The sequence below is a fragment of the Hydractinia symbiolongicarpus genome, chromosome 6 (assembly GCF_029227915.1).
Source record: "Hydractinia symbiolongicarpus strain clone_291-10 chromosome 6, HSymV2.1, whole genome shotgun sequence".
Taxonomy (NCBI): domain Eukaryota; kingdom Metazoa; phylum Cnidaria; class Hydrozoa; order Anthoathecata; family Hydractiniidae; genus Hydractinia; species Hydractinia symbiolongicarpus.
In genome coordinates, this window is record NC_079880.1 from 23,760,857 (window position 1) to 23,781,852 (window position 20,996).

General features: G+C 33.9%; 2 protein-coding genes across 2 annotated transcripts; both read left to right on the forward strand.

Moving 5' to 3' along the window:
• Positions 1-698: 698 nt before the first annotated feature.
• On the forward strand, positions 699-2,923 carry LOC130647707 (tubulin alpha-3 chain-like). The gene is made up of 3 exons (XM_057453661.1): positions 699-793; positions 1,118-1,340; positions 1,677-2,923. The coding sequence occupies exons 1-3, from the start codon at positions 791-793 to the stop codon at positions 2,801-2,803; spliced, it is 1,353 nt and encodes a 450-aa protein (XP_057309644.1). The 5' UTR covers positions 699-790; the 3' UTR covers positions 2,804-2,923.
• Positions 2,924-14,862: 11,939 nt separating this feature from the next.
• Positions 14,863-17,622, forward strand: LOC130647708 (tubulin alpha-1C chain-like). Its single transcript, XM_057453663.1, has 3 exons — positions 14,863-15,379; positions 15,907-16,129; positions 16,207-17,622. Exons 1-3 carry the CDS (start codon positions 15,377-15,379, stop codon positions 17,325-17,327), a joined length of 1,347 nt encoding a protein of 448 aa, XP_057309646.1. The 5' UTR covers positions 14,863-15,376; the 3' UTR covers positions 17,328-17,622.
• The last annotated feature ends 3,374 nt before the right edge of the window (positions 17,623-20,996 follow it).

Genomic DNA, 20,996 nt, shown 5'->3' on the forward strand with positions numbered 1-20,996 from the left:
GTATCGTAAAAGTCTAAACGCATCAAATGACTTGAGTGAATAGATCGAGCATTAGAGTATATGTTGGCCGAATGTTTAACTGTCGATGATTCGAAGAAAAATCAGCATACTTGATCCCGTTAAAACAAAAATATAATATTAGGGAGAAGGGCACAAGGTTACAGCACCCTGAAGTAACTGGTCGGGAAATAGGCTACCAGCGTTTATCAGACGTGCACAAGAAAAATGATTTTCTTTGGTGTACAAAAAGAGAGGAGGCACGCTGACGACTCGATTTAATGTCGGTGCACTTTTTAAGATCTTGGCTTTCATATGGGGCATTTATTTAAGGGGAATGTTATTCAGAAAACGAAGATGAAATGAAAAATCACGCAAAATATGTTCTTCAACAAAATTTGATCAACAATCATAGTTTCAAAGTTCCAGATTCTTGAATCCATTCTTTAATTCCACCTGCGTTAAGTTATTACTGTGTAAACTTTGAAACCTTAGAGAAAAAAACGTAGTATAGCCATTTTTAATCTGCCTATTCACTTCAATTGTCATGACAACAATTCGATAAACATTGTTGTCTTGCCACAAAATAAATGAAATATATTACATCGACTGAATTGTCACATTAAAGTAGCCATTTCATTGGTCGAAATGATGAAACGAATTCGAAGATCATGAATCGCCCTTTCACATAATGTGAATTAGTTAAACTATTTTTTTCTTATGTTTCTCAGTTGAGCGTACATATCGTTACTTGCACGAATCAATTTTTTTATCAGAAGAGGAAAATATAACCATGGTATTTTCAAACTTTTCTTATTATCTAAATACTGGTCGGTAACCCGTGGATAAATCCACAGGTTTTCCCGTCCGTTATATATCACATTTCGTGTGTCTTGCTACTTGCGGATTTAAGGAAGAGTAAAATTTTTAACAATATATTTTAAAAATTAGCAGAAAAGTAGGTCCTACATTCGCGCTTTTTATAATATTCTGTAATGTTGAACCATGAGCATTCTGGCTTTTAATTTTTTACACGCGGAAGCTTTCTGTTTAAGTGTGGCTAAATCTAGCTAAAGCTGGCTGATCTAAGAAATTCTTCAATACTACTTTTTCCTTTCAGCGTGAATGTATTTCGATTCATGTCGGACAAGCAGGATGTCAAATGGGAAATGCTTGTTGGGAATTGTATTGTTTAGAACATGGTATTCAACCTGATGGTCAAATGCCAAGTGATAAAACAATTGGTGGTGGTGATGATTCTTTCAATACTTTTTTCAGTGAAACTGGAAGTGGTAAACATGTTCCAAGAGCCATCTTTGTTGATTTAGAACCAACTGTAGTTGGTGAGTAGTTTTTGATGAACATGATAAAATTTCAGGGTCTTGTCTCACAATCTGATGCATTTATTGTAGAAAATCATAAAAAAAGAGTTTTCTAGTGTATTATTGCACAAGCTGTGCTCATTCTTGAACCAGGAAAGTAAGATAAAGCCTTAATTATTTTTTTTGAAAAAACGTTTCACAGAAAGTTTTTTTATATCCAGATATTCAACCACAAAACTGTTGTTACTAAGCATAAGAAACTCATTTAGTTGAACAAATTTTCAAATTCATACAGCAAATATTTGCAGCGTAGCAGTTCCAGGCTTGTGTTTATGCAGGTTTAAAAATTGTTTTTAGATGAAGTTCGCACAGGAACATATCGTCAATTGTTCCATCCAGAACAGCTCATAACTGGTAAAGAAGATGCTGCCAATAATTATGCGCGTGGCCATTACACTGTGGGAAAGGAACTGATTGATCAATGCATAGATCGGCTTCGTAAAGTGTCTGAAGGTTGCACAGGCCTTCAAGGCTTTTTAATCTTTCACTCTTTTGGTGGTGGTACTGGATCTGGATTCACATCACTTCTTATGGAACGCCTCTCGGTTGATTATGGGAAGAAGTCTAAGCTGGAATTTGCAATTTATCCTGCCCCCCAAATATCAACAGCTGTTGTTGAGCCATACAATTCTGTTTTGACAACACACACAACATTGGAGCATTCCGATTGTGCTTTCATGGTTGATAATGAAGCCATTTATGATATCTGTCGAAGAAATCTAAACATTGATCGACCAACTTACACTAACTTGAATCGACTCATTGGTCAAATCGTTTCCTCAATCACTGCTTCTCTTAGATTTGATGGAGCTCTTAATGTGGATTTAACTGAATTTCAAACCAATCTTGTTCCCTACCCTCGTATCCATTTCCCCTTGGCAACTTATGCTCCTGTTATATCCGCAGAGAGAGCATACCACGAGCAACTTAGTGTCGGGGAGATCGCTGCTTCTTGCTTCGAGCCAAACAACCAAATGGTAAAATGTGATCCTCGACATGGTAAATATATGGCATGCTGCATGCTGTTTCGAGGAGATGTGGTGCCAAAAGATGTTAATGTTGCTATTTCACAAATCAAAACAAAGCGAACAATCCAATTTGTTGATTGGTGTCCTACAGGCTTCAAGGTTGGAATCAACTATCAACCACCAACTGTCGTTCCTGGTGGAGATCTTGCCAAGGTGCAACGAGCTGTATGTATGTTGAGCAACACCACTGCCATCGCAGAAGCTTGGGCTCGGTTGGATCATAAATTTGATCTGATGTATGCAAAGCGTGCTTTTGTCCATTGGTATGTTGGAGAAGGTATGGAAGAAGGTGAATTTTCAGAAGCTCGAGAAGATTTAGCAGCACTGGAAAAAGATTACGAAGAAGTTGGAATTGATACACAAGATAGCGAGGAAGAGGAAGATGATGAATATTAAACTCTTGAACAAACGTAATTTCGCCTATTATTTAAAGAGATAACGTATTCTCTCTGTTATAAAAGTTTTCAATTTTTTTTAAAACTGTATTTCCAACCTTTTAATAAATATATTACTGGCTTTGAGTCAAGTACATTTTCTCTGTATTAAAACCTACTTTCGCCAATTTATAGTAAAGAAAGTCTATTAGTTCGGGTTCGTTTATTCATCTTGATTAATGGATAAAACTAGCCCGCGTTGGACAAATTGATCGGTAAACAAACAAAAACATGGCGGGCATATGATGGCATCAAAGCTTATTGATTTGTTATAATTATTTATCCACGATACGCTCTTTCGTTCCTATTGATACTGCTAACAACTTAGGTCCTGCGAAGAGGGGTTCATATTGCGTTCAAGGCTTCTACTTCGGCTACGGAAGCCACAAAAGGACAGCGACTGAATAATTAGAGAGTAGTTTTCTTGAATTTCCTTAAAAATTTAGTCTATTTTTTTCAAATAATCATATGATTATATGCCACATGATGGCGCGCATGCGTGCTTAACAATCTCCATTTTCTAGTGAAAGAAAGTATGAGTTAATCTAACAGTTCTTGCTCTTTGTAACATAACAATATCTCTTATATATTAATTCCCTTGCGTGAGTAACCATGTGAGTCCACGACACGCAAATCACCGGTCACTTTCTTATGACGCAGCGTTACGCTAAAATTTATTAAAAAAAATAAGTAAGTAAAAGTATTTGTCATTTATGCTACAGCGCCGTTTTCACCAGTTTACCATGTGCGCGCCGTATCTCACGGAAACAAGTTGTTTTTCAACTAAAAAAGAAAACCGAAGCGAGAAAGGTTGTTTGTTTTTCAAATTAATCCTGAAAAAAATTATTTCAAACAAAGCATGCCAATGTTTACTCATCATCAGGTTGGCTTATTTTTTTTCTATATTTTCCATTTTAGTGTACTGAGACCGAGATTGCTTACTTCTACAAAAAGAAGTATCGCATTCGAATAAGAATGTAATTCAAATCTAAAATGTAAAAAACAAACTTTTGTTGTCGAACGAAGTTAATGTTGTTGTCAGAAATATTTTTCAAAACGAAGAAAAGCGTACAATGATATAACATCACAAAAAGAATTGATTGGAAATGTAACAGACAATTGTAGCTATATGTACATTTTCAATTCGTTTTCTTTGGGATGAAGCGAAGTTTAGTAATCGTAGTATGAAACTAATTAGACTTTCCAGAAAACCCTAGCTAGCGACGAGAAAGCCAAAGATTTTTTAAAGCACTCTGAAAAATAGGTCAAAATTTAAGAATATCCTAAGTATATGTCTACGCTTGATTGTTTGTTTTAAATATGAATATTTGTTTGACGCACAAAATTGATTAGAGGTTTACTTTTTTTATTGGATATCAAACAAACTGAACTTTTTTCTGTCGAAGATGGGCCGTTAAGTAGAATTGCCATTATCTAGATATAGTAACTTATAGCATGCTTTATTTTATTAACGCATTATATATTTTCAGGCCATAATCATGCTAAAAACATATTGAAAATAATGAGGATAGCATTTGTAAATAACGTTAAAAACATCGAGGCTGAAACGAAAACACACTATTCTTATAAAAACAGCGTGTATATTCTGGACTAAACTGTAAAGAGTAATTTTTCCGTTGTTATTGTTTTTAACACTACAGAGCATGTTCAAAAATGTTGTACGCAATGCTGACATTTCAAAAAATCAGAAAAATCTCTTTCATCTCTCATTCGAATATAAATGCTTGTAAAGACTTGAAATTTGGTCAAGGCATATCTTGGGTCACAATATCATGAAAATTTCCAAGTATTTCGATTGCAAAGAAGAGATAGTAACATTTTGTGACGAAATCATCTCCATTGTTTTTACAAAGCCATATAAAGATGTTGCACCTTTATAAATTTGTGGTTTAACCTTATGGTATCTGGCTTGTCAATAAATAGAAGAGCGTAACATTACCTTACAAGGAAGATATGGATGCATTTGTAACAACACTCAAAAATACTTTAAAACTAAATCCAAAATACTTTTTTGGGGTCAAAGTATGTTTAAAGAGAGAAAAAGAGTCAAGATAAAGATAGAAAAGAAACTACCGTATTAATTTTATTTTATTTTAATTGTTTCTGGAACATTCTGCAGCACCAGTAACTTAAACATTACTTAAAAAACCTATTTAACAAAGATAAGATATTTTTCCCAATTGGTTTTGACATATGGCATTTAGGCAACATTTTTTTTCTCTCATGTGATTTTAACATATGACATTTAGGCATGTAGGATTGTATAAATTCATCAATATTTTTATAAAAATTCTTAATATAAATTTCCTAACTTAAACCAAGTTAATGTTGATCAAATCTAAATCAAATTCCTTAGTGGATTCTTAAAATAAATTAATATATATATTTGGATGCCCCATGGGGGTCTGAAAAAAGATATAACCCCCAAAAATAGATGAGAAGAAAAAATGAAAATTTTTGGAACTCCCAGAGGAACAAAGAAGAGAGATAATTAATAGAATAGAATCAGTTAGTGATATAAAGTCAGCTGAGATGGAGTTATAAATTGGCACATGGTGCACTTAAGAGTGCTTTCTTTTTTCCTCTGTATTTATTTTGTCATGGCCGTTGCTGTTTTTTTCAATATAGTGGCAATTGCTTTTTTCTATACCGTTATCTGGATTTTTTAGAGATGACATCATCTCGTTCTTCTAAGGAATAGATCCTAGAGCAGTATATAATTGATAAATGAAAAACTTATTGTTCCATTTTTGTTTTTGTTGTCATTGTAACTCTATCAGTGTTCAGAAACATAAGATGTTATTCATCTAAATTTCAATTTTATTTTCCTTGTTACGGTATCATCTTTCAATTTCTGGACTTCATTTTCGGTGAGTTAATCCGTGTTTATAAAGGAAACAAGTACTGTAAGTCTCAAGAGCCAAAAAATGTCATTTACTGTTTTTAAAGGAAAATATCTTTCGAAAGAATGTGGGTCTTGTTACGCTTTTATCTTAGAATTTCTGCAGAAACAAAAGGCTGTATCTCTGTTTCATATAAAGATGTTACAGAGCATTGTTTAACAGGTATGCGAAATGTCAGCATTGCGTACGATATTTTTGCACATGTTCATATTGATTCAGTGTTGATGTCGTTATAATAAAACTAAACCTAAAACCTAAAATCAATGTTTACTTATGTTACGAACGACCGTTTGAAATATATTCGATTCTTAAATTCGAATTCGCTGCATTGTTATTATGCACGTCACCATACATAAAATCAAAATACCGTAAAATGCTAAAATCAAGCGCAGCACTTATCAGTGGCGATAGCAAGATTTTGATGCGCTTATCTGAGGGTGCGCTTATCCACGGGTACACTTATAAACGAGTATAAAAAAAAGAGCAAGGAAAAAAGAGAAAGATGTATATTATTTTTTGTATGTCATTTTGTTTTTCCTTAATCTTCATCAGTTGTTGAATCGTCAAAAGAAATATCAGAACGAACATCACTTTGTTTGTACTCAACACCATCTGTGTCAGAGAATTCTGAATCATCATCATCATCGTCACTGGAGGAGGGATTAATGCACATAAAGCTAGGGTATTTTTTTTTCTAATAAAACAAATAAGTTTGGACCGAGGGGTTAAAGTATAAGTTTAGTAAAAAATGCAATAAGTACGGCTCGTACCCCCCCACCCCCGGATTTTGACCCCCCCCCGTCTTTTGGTCCGGATTATACGTCCGCCGAACTTGAACACACAAAGAGGAATATGCCGTGAACAAGAAACGGTAGTCGGCATTTTAGACACGTATATTTTACAGACCCAAAATATGCCTTATTTCTTTGTATTATAGCTAATTATGGTAGAAATAATTAATTAATTACTTCGCAATTTTGCTTCTAATACTATTATAATTGTATTTTAATGAAATATAATAGTATTAAAACGGTTTTTTTCTTTTGAAAAAATTTATTGCTAGTCCTGTTTCTAATCGACTTTACTTGTGTATTTTAAGCTTTTTTGTTGCTGTGCTTTTTCTGGAGATTTTAGTTGGATTGGAAAGCTCCTGTGTAAGGTACCCTTTCCTAAAGAAAAATTGAAGTAATTTGTACAGTTATAACGCGCTGTGATTTATTTTATTGTTTCTAAGAAGATGTAAGAATACAATATTATCAATTTTAATTGGTTTTATCCAAATCAAGGTAAGGCTTAATCACACGAAAGGTAGCTAGCTAGAGCTCAGTTTTGTATAAAAGAATTAAAAGTAATTTGTAGAATACATATGGAGAAGCTGTATTACTACCTAACTGATAGCCAGATATAGGAAAACCTGTAGCTAGGGCGCAGACAAAACAAATAGCTCTGGGCGCTATAGTGAGCTGACCAACCGTTTTTTATCATTTTTTATTTATTATATAAGTAACCTGTTACAGTAATTAAAAAAATATCCACTTTTGCTATCAAACCAACAGCATTGTAATTGTCAATAGGAATTAGTTTTCCGTACACCCTCCCTGAGAACAAGGTTTAAAACGACATTAAAACATTAAAACTGTCATTAAACAGAACTTCAAGGATGCCCAAGCCGCACCACGTCCTCTAAACGGCGTGGGCATCTTCGAAACTGCTTGTAATTTTAGAACAAGGGTGCTGATAAGCTACATATGTTCTGCCCAGATTGCGAAAACGGCCTGTTTACAACCGGGACAGCCGGATTATGTACACATGATCCGATTATGTTTTTTTTGCACTGGTTATGTAGTGGTCACCGGATTATGAACGCTGATATAATGGCTGGCCAGGCAGGCTTTGATTGGCATTTTCTTCGAACTTTTGTGAATTAAACATTCTCTGGAAGATAGAACACCCCTAAAAACTATAGATGGCGGAAGAAAAAAGTCTCGACGTAATTCTTAGTTTAAAACTAATCTTGTAGTAAATACATTTCAGCATAATATACTTTGAAGTATCTAAATTTCACGGAACCTAAATTATTCTTTTTGCAGGAATTAAGTTTGGTGAAAAGTTATTAAACTTACGAATCCCAAAATTTAGTATTTGCCGCGAAATTTCGTTTCATTTGAGAGCAACAACAACTTTGCCACCAGGGCTATTCGCTTGTCAGAAGTGATGACAAATGATATAAAAGCGGTCGGCCCTGATTATATTTGTTCTATAAGTCTGGAATAATATTTGACTGTGTCATACATAAGTCGGCCTGCCCCGATTATGTTCGTTCTATAATAAATAAGAAATAATATTACACTGTCGTATATAAACTGGCCTGCCCTTATTATATGTCCCTTTTATAAAGTGCCAAATAATATTTTTTGAGTAATAAGCCGGCCTGTCCTGATTATGTTGCCCTGATTATGTATTTTCTGCCCTGTTCTTAACCGGTGCAAGCTGCCGTACTTAATCAGGCCAATGTTCATTATCCGGGCAGAACACATACGCCGTATAACGTGCAGGCGTTTTTGGGCAAGTTTAGCGTTTTGCAAAAAAATTGAAGTATTCACCCGAAAAAACCTGCATAGACCATAAAGTAAACTATGTGGTAGTAAAGTTCTTAAAAGAACTGTTTTTGATGGTTTTTGATAAAATTTACTTGATAAATAACTTTTAATTTTTATTAACTTCTTTCTCTTAAAGCATCTTTTTCCAACTATCGTCCACAAGGTATGTTCCATGGAATTGAATTTTGAAAATGCTCCAGGCAAGTTCGGGAAAGTGCGGGCGGTTTTGGAAGACAATCACTAATTTAATTGGAAAAGTTGCCCGAACTCGCCCTTATATATGTGGCTGTTTGCAGCTTATTGACACCCTCTTATTTTAGAATATTCTCAGGAATAATAGACCAAGAGAAATTACATCACAGTTTTTTGTCCACCGTCCAGGTGTGTTTGAGAACAACCCACATAACAAAGTTCATTATTTTTTAAATTATTTGTGTAAAAATTACTATTTCATTCACGATAAACCATTTGTCAGTCATTTTATTCGCCCAACAAAGAATCCTATCCAAGGTGCTTTTCTATTAGTGCTGAATTTAATAATTGACATGGTTCAGCATAGTTTTTAGAAGGGTCTGATTGCAAAATATGATTGCCAAAGTTCAGCACTTGTAATATTTGTGTATTTGTGTACTCAGCTTCTAAAACACACACAAGAGACATTATAATTTCCTCTGGGTGATTACATTAATGTTGGTTGAAAAAAAAATGAATGATGAGAAGCATGTTTTTAAATGGGTCTAGGACAATAAACTTATTTAATTTCCCTTGGCCTTGCATCAATCAAATTCTGAAAAAATAAACACTTCTAAAATGATTTTGTCAGATTTGGAAACTGTTGGTATGGTTGGAACTTTGCGTATAAAATTAGTAAAGTTGCCAAATTGTTTAGTTTTTTTCTTTTATACTTTTCCGAATTAGCCTTAATTATTTATATGATGAAAAACAGTGCTTTCAATTCCATTGACTTGGCCATCCCTTAAAGGCACTGGAAGCTTCACTATATGAAATTGTTTTCTTTTTCTTTTAGATTGTGTACAATGGGAGTGAGTGATGTAATCTTCTAATGCGTGTGGTGAAAAGAAGGCGAATCCGTTATTGTTTTTCTGCCCAAATTTGAAGCTATTTAATAAATCTTGATAAAGTTAAAAAACTGTTTTGATTTGTTTGTTTTTGTTTTAATTGTTTCCCGTGAGTTTTCGAAATTCGTTCCAGCAGATTCTGTGGCTTCTAGTGCCGGTATTTTTACGTGAAAAAAATACTGTTTTGTTGTGAGGTTATTTACGAAATCGTTACGTTAGGACCAACTTCTGCGGGTTGTACAACTCGATGTATCACATATCTTTCGGAATACTGCTAAAAGTGTAATTTTGTATTGCGCTCTTTACTTTTACCATTCTGTGGGAAAAGGCGGTACAAAATTTTAACACGCGTTATTCGTTTTTGTTAGTTTCGCGTAATCTAATTTCCTCGCACATTTTGAAAAGAATATCCCACGCACATCAAATACTCGCGCAGTCTATTCGCAAAAAAAAACTGTTTTTGAGCAACGAATTGTTCCGCAGAGCGTTCATTTTCCTACCTCGTCCCTAGGGTTCTTCTATATGATATTCAATTTTGATGTATTTCGGAAGATGTTAGCGCCAAAGAAACAAGAAGCGCTAGGGACAAAGTATTGGATAGTTTAATTTTGCTTGCAACTTGCGAAATGCTTCGCAACCTTTTTTTTAATTTCTAGTTTCCTCTGTATTTATTTTGTCATGGCTGTTGCTGTTTTTTTCAATATAGTGGCAATTGCTTTTTTCTATACCGTTATCTGGATTTTTTAGAGATGACATCATCTCGTTCTTCTAAGGAATAGATCCTAGAGCAGTATATAATTGATAAATGAAAAACTTATTGTTCCATTTTTGTTTTTGTTGTCATTGTAACTCTATCAGTGTTCAGAAACATAAGATGTTATTCATCTAAATTTCAATTTTATTTTCCTTGTTACAGTATCATCTTTCAATTTCTGGACTTCATTTTCGGTGAGTTAATCCGTGTTTATAAAGGAAACAAGTACTGTAAGTCTCAAGAGCCAAAAAAATGTCATTTACTGTTTTTAAAGGAAAATATCTTTCGAAAGAATGTGGGTCTTGTTACGCTTTTATCTTAGAATTTCTGCAGAAACAAAAGGCTGTATCTCTGTTTCATATAAAGATGTTACAGAGCATTGTTTAACAGGTATGCGAAATGTCAGCATTGCGTACGATATTTTTGCACATGTTCATATTGATTCAGTGTTGATGTCGTTATAATAAAACTAAACCTAAAACCTAAAATCAATGTTTACTTATGTTACGAACGACCGTTTGAAATATATTCGATTCTTAAATTCGAATTCGCTGCATTGTTATTATGCACGTCACCATACATAAAATCAAAATACCGTAAAATGCTGAAATCAAGCGCAGCACTTATCAGTGGCGATAGCAAGATTTTGATGCGCTTATCTGAGGGTGCGCTTATCCACGGGTACACTTATAAACGAGTATAAAAAAAAGAGCAAGGAAAAAAGAGAAAGATGTATATTATTTTTTGTATGTCATTTTGTTTTTCCTTAATCTTCATCAGTTGTTGAATCGTCAAAAGAAATATCAGAACGAACATCACTTTGTTTGTACTCAACACCATCTGTGTCAGAGAATTCTGAATCATCATCATCATCGTCACTGGAGGAGGGATTAAACTTCCTTTTAAATATTATATTATATTCGGCAAAATTCATAAAAACTATATCCGTAACAAAATTAAAGAAGCAGAAAAATATCTCGCATTTTAAGTGAAACAACATCTGTATTATAATGCCCGTATACGTCTGTCCGTCCGTCTGTCTGTCACGCAAAATGGTAGCTTAGCTGCGCAATAGCGAGAAGCACGCAATGCGGTATAAAAAGGACGGGCGAACCCGTGGATTTTCCACGGGCTAACGACTAGTTGTATTTTATATCTCTTTTCCCTATATGCGCTTATCTGAGGGTGCGCTTATAAACAGGAATAAAATCTTGGTAAGGATTTGGTGCGCTTAAAAACGGGTGCGCTTATAATCGGGTGCGCTGGATTTCAGCATTTTACAGTAATTGATTTTCTTAATTATGAGTTTGGGTCTGTAAGGCATACTTTCTTTTAAAAAATCAAAATTAAAGTATATGTATGTTTTTGTTTGGTACATGGATTCAAGTGGAGATTCAGTGAAGTCTTCCACGGGAATTCGGCTAGTATTAGTTTATTTGTTGCTCCACAACGTCGATCCCAGGACCTGTTATCTCTTTTTGGCATATCGGACGACGAGATGAATATTTCGTGAGACCTATCAAAAAACACAGCGCCGATGACAGACAAAAAGCCCTGGGAACGAGGTTGTTCGCTCTCTATATTTTTGGTTTGGAGTCTGAGAATTTATAGAGTATGACCCCTGTTGTATATCCTTAGAATTCTTGAACCCTTCCTTTTTTAATTTTTTTTAATGTTTTGTGTGTTTGTTGCTCCTTTAACTTGATTTTTTCGATCGTTGCGGTCTGTTTTTATATTTTTTGCCATTGTGCATGCGTGCGCATGTCCATTGTGTAAGACGCAAAATAAAAACATTACGTCACGCTGCAACTCATCTACATCCTTGTGGTTGCTAATCACATATTTTGATCGTTTTTCTGAACAAAAGTAAATTGTATGTTTCTATAGGAATTAAGATGAATGGAGGAGGGTACTGAGCACTCTCCTAAACCTCTGGAGGAGGGTACTAAGTACACTACTATACCCTTATAAACAAAATCAAACGTCGCTTTACTTCGTGATACAATAATTTTTTGTAAAAAAAATAAAATAATAAACAACATATCTGTTTCTGATCATTTATTATCAAAATTATGAAACAGCAATAAATAAGAAGTTGATAAAACATTGTGCAACTACCCCCTGATAAATTAGTTACGAATGATTTGTGAAGAGATTTCCATGCTGAACAAGAGTAGCTGTGAAACTTTGTAGTCGTGGTGTGATGTTCGTTGAAAGTTTTTAATTTATAAGCGAAAGACAAAAGAATAAGCATGATTTTTTTTTATTTAAACTTTGCTGTCGGTTAAGTTCGATGAAGAAAGTTGTTGTGTGTGGCTGTGAGTTTTCGAATTACAAGCAGATGTGAACTGGAATAAATTACTCTTTTTAAATCAACGATTTTAGCTTGAAAGAATGGTTTACTTTAAAAGACCTCGAAAAATACTATTTTCTGTGAATTTTGTTTATCTATGGACAGTGTTGTAGGTAGAATCTGGTTTTGTAATGGTTGTAAAATGTTTTTTAGCTAGTCAGAATGTGATAAATTGTGCAGGAAAACTATAGCTAGCTACATAGTTTTTCAAATTAATAGAACAATAAATCATTAAACTATGAAATATTTGTAAAATGTAAAAAACGGGAAATGACGTATTCACATAAAAAATGTAATTTATATTTTATAAAATATATTTCATGTTTTTTGTGCTGAGTTTCATTTTTTTTTCACACACGCCTTCATAAAGCAGTACTCTTATTCAGCTGGTCACCAGAAATCTATTGAAATATGCTCTCCAGCGTGGAGATGAACACATGGTATACAGAATTTGTAGTTCTTTATATAGAAAGACCTGCATGGTTAAAAATACTAAGAAGACTTTATTTTGAAGCGTGCAGAAATTTTTCCCTCGGCAGAGAATGTGTAAACCTGTAACTTCATGAAACATGTCATTTTAAGTAAACACTCTTCTAAATAAATCTTTGCTTATATAGTACAATGGCCCCATGGCTCACTTTTCTTCCGATTTATAGATTATTCGCCAATGTTAACAAAAGTTAAAAAGTTTGCAATTTTTTGGCACCTGCGCAAGCATTTTTGTAAGCAGAAAATATAAACAACAGACCACAGTAATAAAAAAATCCATCCAAAAACAAATATGTGCTCAAAATATTGAATTTTTTGAAGAAGAGTTAGAAGAATATAGTTAATATTTAATTTCAGTTTTCTTATAGATCTTATGCTACCCAAAAAAAATCTTTATCTTCATTAATAAGCATTTTACCCTGTGCGAGTCCTGCTTTATTTTACACCCATTGTCTGTATATTTTCTCACTTCGCGAGAATTATAACACGTGCTCAATTTACCAACAGTTTTATATTGTAGCAGAACCTGGTGCTCGGGATAAAATAATATCACGAAACATTTCAGATCAGTAGTTGATTAGTAAATTTTATTTATCAATGGACATAATTATAGCAAATTAAATGGCTGCCCAGAGTCCTCAAAGTCATGACAAAAAAACATGTAGTTTGCTTAACGGACACTACTTCCACCAAGCAAATTACCTGCTTTTTCTTTATAAAGAATATGCCTTATAAGAATGTCATGTTCGGATTTTAAGTTAAAACAATAGGTCTTTTGTTTAGGACAATAGAAAATTAAGAAGACCAGCCTGGTTAGAATTTTGGAATTCTTAAATCAAGGTGTTTTAGAAAAAAGATGAAGGGATTCCTTAAACAGAATCCCACAATATATATTTTTATCTCAAGTATATGGTCCACTACAGAATTTTTAGAGAGTTATTAATTACTAAGAACACCTGATCTTTCTATGGCCTGGAAGCGCTATGTCATTTATTCACTCTCGTCTCCAGACCTTTTTTGTCATCACATATATCGATGACGCAAAAACTCTGGGGACGAGGGTGTTCGGTCATTTATTCAAAAACGTAGTTATTAAAATCTAGCCCAATCAACATTCCGGACCAGAATTGGGTCTGGAAATTTCTTGAGTTCATGAAAGCTTTTGTTTTGAACGGAAGAGAAGAATTAACGCCCAATTCTAAGTGAATTTTTGAAAAATAAATCATTGAATAATATATAATCATGTCATGAACAAGCGAGTTATTCTAGGCTACGTTTCGACAGCTACAGCTTCATCGACGTGCAATGATTTGAAGAGATAATTAGAGGATCAAAATTAACCAATCAGATCACAGCAATTGAAGTAATTAACTTTTAATATAAACTCGCTTGTTCATGAGATGATAATATCTATATTATTCAATGACAATGACTGAACAGATAAGTGGTAATATTTTCAAAATAAATTATATTGTTTAAATTCCTGTGTCCGCCCCTGTACTTTTTTGTTATTAAAACAAAATGAACATGCCAATTTATGACATAAGCCAGTTGAGGCAACATCTATGACTTTAGAGGTATAAATTACCTTCTTAAGGCCATTTAGTATGGCAATTTTTAACAAATAACTGTCCCTCAGCTTGTCTTTGCTTCCTCATTAAAACAAACTTGGATAATACTGTTATGTTTTTTCCAATTTCCACAGACTTTTGCATAATTGCATAAATATAGAAATAAAACCAGGCAATATAAAAAGTGAACGAGTCGACAGAGAAAAATATCTAGTCGTCAGAAAAAATTGGCTAGTCGACAAAAAAATTTGCGTATGGACATAAAAAGTAGAGAGACAACAGAAAAAAATGGCGAGTCGACACAAAATGTAATAAATACAAGAAATTGGCCACAACAAATGACAATATGGATTACACATTTCTGTAAATATGCAACGTAAATCTCGATGAGGACAGGAATCTTTAAGAGTGTATTGGCTTCTCTGTTTTAAACAATATTCTATGTAAACATTGTGAAAAACTTATAGTCTTAATGTATATATTATTGTTTTGGAGTATTGTATTTACTTTTTATGTGACTGACTCGTTTTCTATTCACATGTTGCAATGTAAATTTCTTTCACATGTTTTTATTTTACAAAAGCAAATGCGATGTTAAACCAATCATTTGTATGTTAGTTTTCTTTGAGTCCTTGTATCTTGCAATTCCACTGGATTGTAAAATAATTGAAAATGTAAAATAATAAATGAGTTTTAGATATTTAGAGCTTTTTATAATTGATCCAAATCAACTCGTTACTTGGACGGATCAATTCAGAAAAAAACATGGTAAGAAATCGCTAAAAATCAATTTTACGAAACAAGGGATTTTGGGGCTGAGCGCCTGATGTTAATTTTGCAGTAATAAAACCCGGCGCAGTAATGTGATATATTTAGGTGCATAGAGAAACAGAGAAGGAGAGCAAACTATATTCTTTCTATTGTAGTATCTGAGAAGCGCGGGCAGGTGCTTTATTCAGTTTTTAATTTGAAATCTTTATTATTCTGTCCTCATAGGATATATTAAAGAAATAAAAAAGTTACCATATCATCAAAAAAGCGAACAATACTTAAACTCGTTTTCAATTCTGTTTAAACTTTCGTAAAGCTTAATCAAATTCAGGAAAAAATTGCGCAAATATTTTACTCTCATTCACTTGAGTTTTGAAGTATGACCATTATCTCGCAACCTGAAATGCCTCAAATGACAAAAAAAATTTCAAACAAAATGAAATGTTATAATTGGAGATTCTCTGGAGCATGTTAATAGTTAAAGGCACAAAATTTGTAAAAACTATTTTAATCTCTTCTTCCAGCGTGAATGTATCTCGATTCACATCGGACAAGCAGGATGTCAAATGGGAAATGCTTGTTGGGAATTGTATTGTTTAGAACACGGTATTCAACCTGATGGTCAAATGCCAAGTGATAAAACAATTGGTGGTGGTGATGATTCTTTCAATACTTTTTTCAGTGAAACTGGAAGTGGACAACATGTCCCTCGAGCTATCTTTGTTGATTTGGAACCTACTGTAGTTGGTATGTTTCAACAAATAGTTCTCACAGTAAGAAAATCCAACCACTGCTTCTGTTAATTTTCAACTGATTATATTTAGATGAAGTTCGTACAGGAACATATCGCCATTTGTTTCATCCAGAACAGCTCATCACTGGTAAAGAAGACGCTGCTAATAATTATGCACGTGGTCACTACACATTGGGAAGAGGGATAATTGAACAATGTGCAGACCGTATTCGAAAAATGTCAGATGTTTGTTCTGGTCTACAAGGATTTCTGGTGTTTCATTCCTTTGGTGGTGGTACTGGATCTGGATTCACATCACTTCTCATGGAACGCCTTTCTGTTGATTATGGGAAGAAGTCCAAATTGGAATTTGCAATTTATCCTGCTCCACATTTGTCCACAGCTGTTGTGGAGCCATACAATTCTGTTTTAACGACACACACAACACTCGAGCACTCCGATTGTGCTTTCATGATGGACAACGAAGCCCTCTATAATATATGTCAAAGATACCTAGACATTGAACGACCCTCATATGCTAATTTGAATCGACTCATTAGTCAAGTCGTGTCATCAGTCACTGCCTCTCTTCGATTTGACGGAGTTCTCAATGTTGATTTGACTGAATTCCAAACCAATCTTGTACCGTACCCCCGTATTCATTTTCCTCTTGTCAGCTACGCGCCAATAATATCCACAGAAAGGGCATATCACGAGAAACTCAGTGTGGGAGAACTAGCTACTTCTTGCTTTGAGCCACAAAATCAAATGGTAACATGTCGCCCAGGATCTGGCAAATATATGGCATGTTGTATGCTGTTTCGAGGAGATGTGACACCGAGGGATGTCAATGCAGCCATTGCCAACATCAAAACAAAGCGAACAATCCAATTTGTTGACTGGTGTCCTACAGGCTTCAAGGTTGGAATCAACTATCAACCACCAACTGTTGTTCCTGGTGGAGATCTTGCCAAAGTACAAAGAGCTGTATGTATGTTGAGCAACAGCACTGCCATTGCAGAAGCTTGGGCTCGTTTGGATCATAAATTTGATTTGATGTATGCTAAACGTGCTTTTGTCCATTGGTATGTTGGAGAAGGTATGGAAGAAGGTGAATTTTCAGAAGCTCGTGAAGATATGGCGGCGTTGGAAAAAGATTACGAAGAAATTTGCGCTGTTACACCAAATGGTGAAGAAGAGGATGAATATTGAACCTTTAAAGTATATAAACACTTTGAGTAAATGAAGTTTTGCACGAAGTTCTTAAAACTCCATTAACTTTCGCGAAGTAAGCAAATCAAAATATTTACTGAGAATGAAATTCTGCGAATTTTACGAAAAAAGTATTGTAATAACGTTTTTCTCTTTATTACTCGAGTACCGTTTTTAAGGGCTTTTATGTAGACTGCTGAAGTTGGAATTTATTATTTATTATTATAAATGCCGTATAAACCTGGAGATAAGAATGGTGTAAATAATTTTGCGGAAGACAGAAAGAAATCCGAAATTTACGAGAATTAATTTTTGCGACTATCGCGAATAACGAGATTCCCAATAATTTTCGCGGGAATTATTTTCCGCGAAATTGACGACAACTCGCTGAAATTAATTCCCCTAAGATAGACAATATAAAACTGCTCTCCCTATTCTAGTATTCTTTGTATACATTCAACACTTTCACTATTTCTTTGGTCTTCACTGAAATATTTTTGATTTCCAACCAAATTTTCAACAACAAAAAGTGTCGATATATAATCGATTAAATGTCAGATCGTGTCAACGTAACCTTGCAAGCGGTTTACCTCGATTTAGACGAAGGCGAACAGTTTAGAAAAAGAACAACATGATATTCTTTTTTTTATCTACGTTGACAGCATTGGATATTCATCTATGGACTTCTTAAATGTAGCACAAATTACTTTACTTAACATTTTGATTTCCATTATCTTACATCGTCGTCGTGTAGTCTTTTAGCATTTTCAGGTGGTCACTTTTGTTATGTGCTTTCACAATGAGTGAGTCAGTTACCCTCTACACAAGAAACAATTTTTTATTTGATAAGCGGATGATTATGCAAGCGGACGCCTAATTAAGCATTGCATATTTTCCACATCGCATTTCGTTCATCCTTGCCCCCCTGTTAATACGAAGTCATGAAATTTTCTCGGAAGGGGGTTATTACTATGATCGTAGGTTACGACTAAAGTGCGGTTGTCTCTTTAATAACTCTCCCTGGTTTCTAAAAAAATGCTTAAAGTTCACACCAATATAAGCTACCATCTTTAACACACAAACAAAATACTGATGATATTATTATGGATGGCCCGTGAATAAATCCACGAGTTTACTTGTCCTTTCGTAATTTTCTTGTTTTTCGCTACTGTGGTTTGCAGTAAGACAGACATACGACTACCTCGTCTACAGGGTTCTTTTTTCACTTTTTCATAATGATTGGTCTCCAGGTTTTCTTTTTACAATACGAGTCGAGGTTTAGTCTAGTCGTTAACCCGTGGAAAAATCCATGAGGTCGCATGTCTTTAAATTACACGCTATTTCGTATGCCTGTAGCACGACGTGTTTCTCGCGCACAAACAGACAAAAAACGAATATTACAGGAGAGGCGAACTGCGCACGGTACGGCTGCTTAATAAATGTTCATGATGCCCGTATTGATTTTAAAGACCAGACCGATTGGCTTGGTCTGCTACATAATGAATTAATATATATGTTTCATCATCATAACAAAAAAGTCTAGAAACAAAGACTGAGGATGTTTTGATATAGAAAATATTCGTAGAGTTTTAAAAAAGGTAAATTTTCACTTAAACCTTTGCAGAAACCGGCAACACACTAAACCCAAAATATAAAACAGCCTGTTAAAAATGCTAGTTATGGTAGATAATTTTTTATAATTGACTTTTTTTACGTATTTGCCAAACGAGTGGCTTAATTAAAAAACAATATAATATATTTATTTCTCCTTATTGTGATGATCACAAGAAAAAGTTAAAAATCAAAATAGCAAAAAATCTTGAACAACATTTGACGAACTTATTGCGGAGCTAAGCCAGCGAGCGAAGCCCATTTTCTATTTAAGCGAGCGAAAATACTTCGTACCAAGGAACTTTTTAAATAGTTAGTCAGGTGTCCACTTATGACCTTTCGTCGAGTTGCGCTTACGACTTCCAGATTAAAAAGTATTTTTAACTACTGGCGCATTTTAAAGAAGATATTTTTTGCGTACTGAGTCTAAAGTGACTTTTCGGCGCAAAATGTGCAAATCAAAATTGGAAATCGATTACGACGTTCAAAATTTCTTCTTTCAAAAAAGAGAAAAGGAGAAAAAACGTAAACAATAAAAACTGCTGACGAAAGGTATAAAGTTTTGTCATGCGATCAGAGGAAATTTTTTGCGTGTTTTGTGATGGCTCCTTAAATAAGGTTTATAGAAAAACAGTCTTTGCTTTAAAGAGGGAAAAAAGAAGAAATGAACTTAGGTTTGTAACGATATTACTTTTACTTTCTTACGTGAAGAACTAATTCACTTTTAACTTTTTTTTAGCTAGCTAACAAACTTTTTCAACAAACTTCCGAACCTGCTTTTTTATTTCTCTTTACATTGCAAAAAAAACCCTGTCTTTTATATTTTAGATTACTCAACAGTACCTACAAAATAATGGCTATAGTAATAGATAGTTTTAGTATAAAAATATTTTTTAACAAAAATTGTAAAAAAAATTTAAATATGCTCGCCGGTAAAGATATGTTTAAAATTCTCTTTTCTTATACCCTTTCTATCTTTTGTTTATTTTGGTTTAGCAAAGAAATAAATCGCAAATAGCTCTGGGTACTAGAATGCTTATTCTGCAAACTTTTAAATAAGCGCTTAGTAGCCAAATAATCGTTCGGTCAATGTGAGCACACAGAGTAAATTGCTCACAAACCAAAAACATGGAAAACAGAAAAGAGCAATTATGTAGGGAAACTCCTTAGGATTTCTCTTTGTATATTTCTATAAAACTTTTGCAACGAGTATGCCGTTTGTACTTGCTGAAAAACGAATGCTTTATAATAGATTCACGTTTTTTAATAACTTGTACAGAACAGAAGTGCTCTGCACCTCGACTCGTATTGTAAAAAGAAAACCTGGGGACCAATCATTATGAAAAAGTGAGAAAAGAACCCTGGGGACGAGGTTGCTTAGGGACTTGTGAAAAAATTTCTTGATAGAACCCTCGAGTATAATACTTTGCCTTCGAACATAGGGAGTCTGTTCCTGCTCCGCAACCCTTTTTATATTGATTTTTATTATTTTAAACTAGCTACTGAACGTACGTAACAAATTGATACTTACTTTGTGAGTGAAGATAAAAAAAAGATTAATAAAGATGAAGCCACCAAATCGTGCGTTCGATTTGTTGTTGAATGTTTCCCAGTCTGTATATTTATTCAAATTTGGCCCCATTATATCATAACAAACTCCATTGCTCGTAGTATGTTGTGGAGAGGGGACTCAAAACATGAAAAAAAATATTGTTGTTGGTCATGACGGATATTTCTTAAGTTTAAACGAAGGTCATAAAATGCTGTTACTACTATAGTACGTATAATATTCATAGATATTTCAAGTAAAAGATGTTATTTTTATGTTTACTAAAAAGTACAAACACCTTTTTATGAGTTTATTGGTAAGTACATCGAAAACCTACTTATTTCACACCATGCAGCCATAAAAATTCTGTAAAAATGTCGTTAGAAAGATAAATAGAATTTTAGTTGTGAAATATAGTTATCAAAAGGGTTATCTTAGTAGAATTTAGGATTTAGAATTCTATTAAATTTTTTTTCTTGCTTAAAATTAATTATCTGGCTGCCACAAAA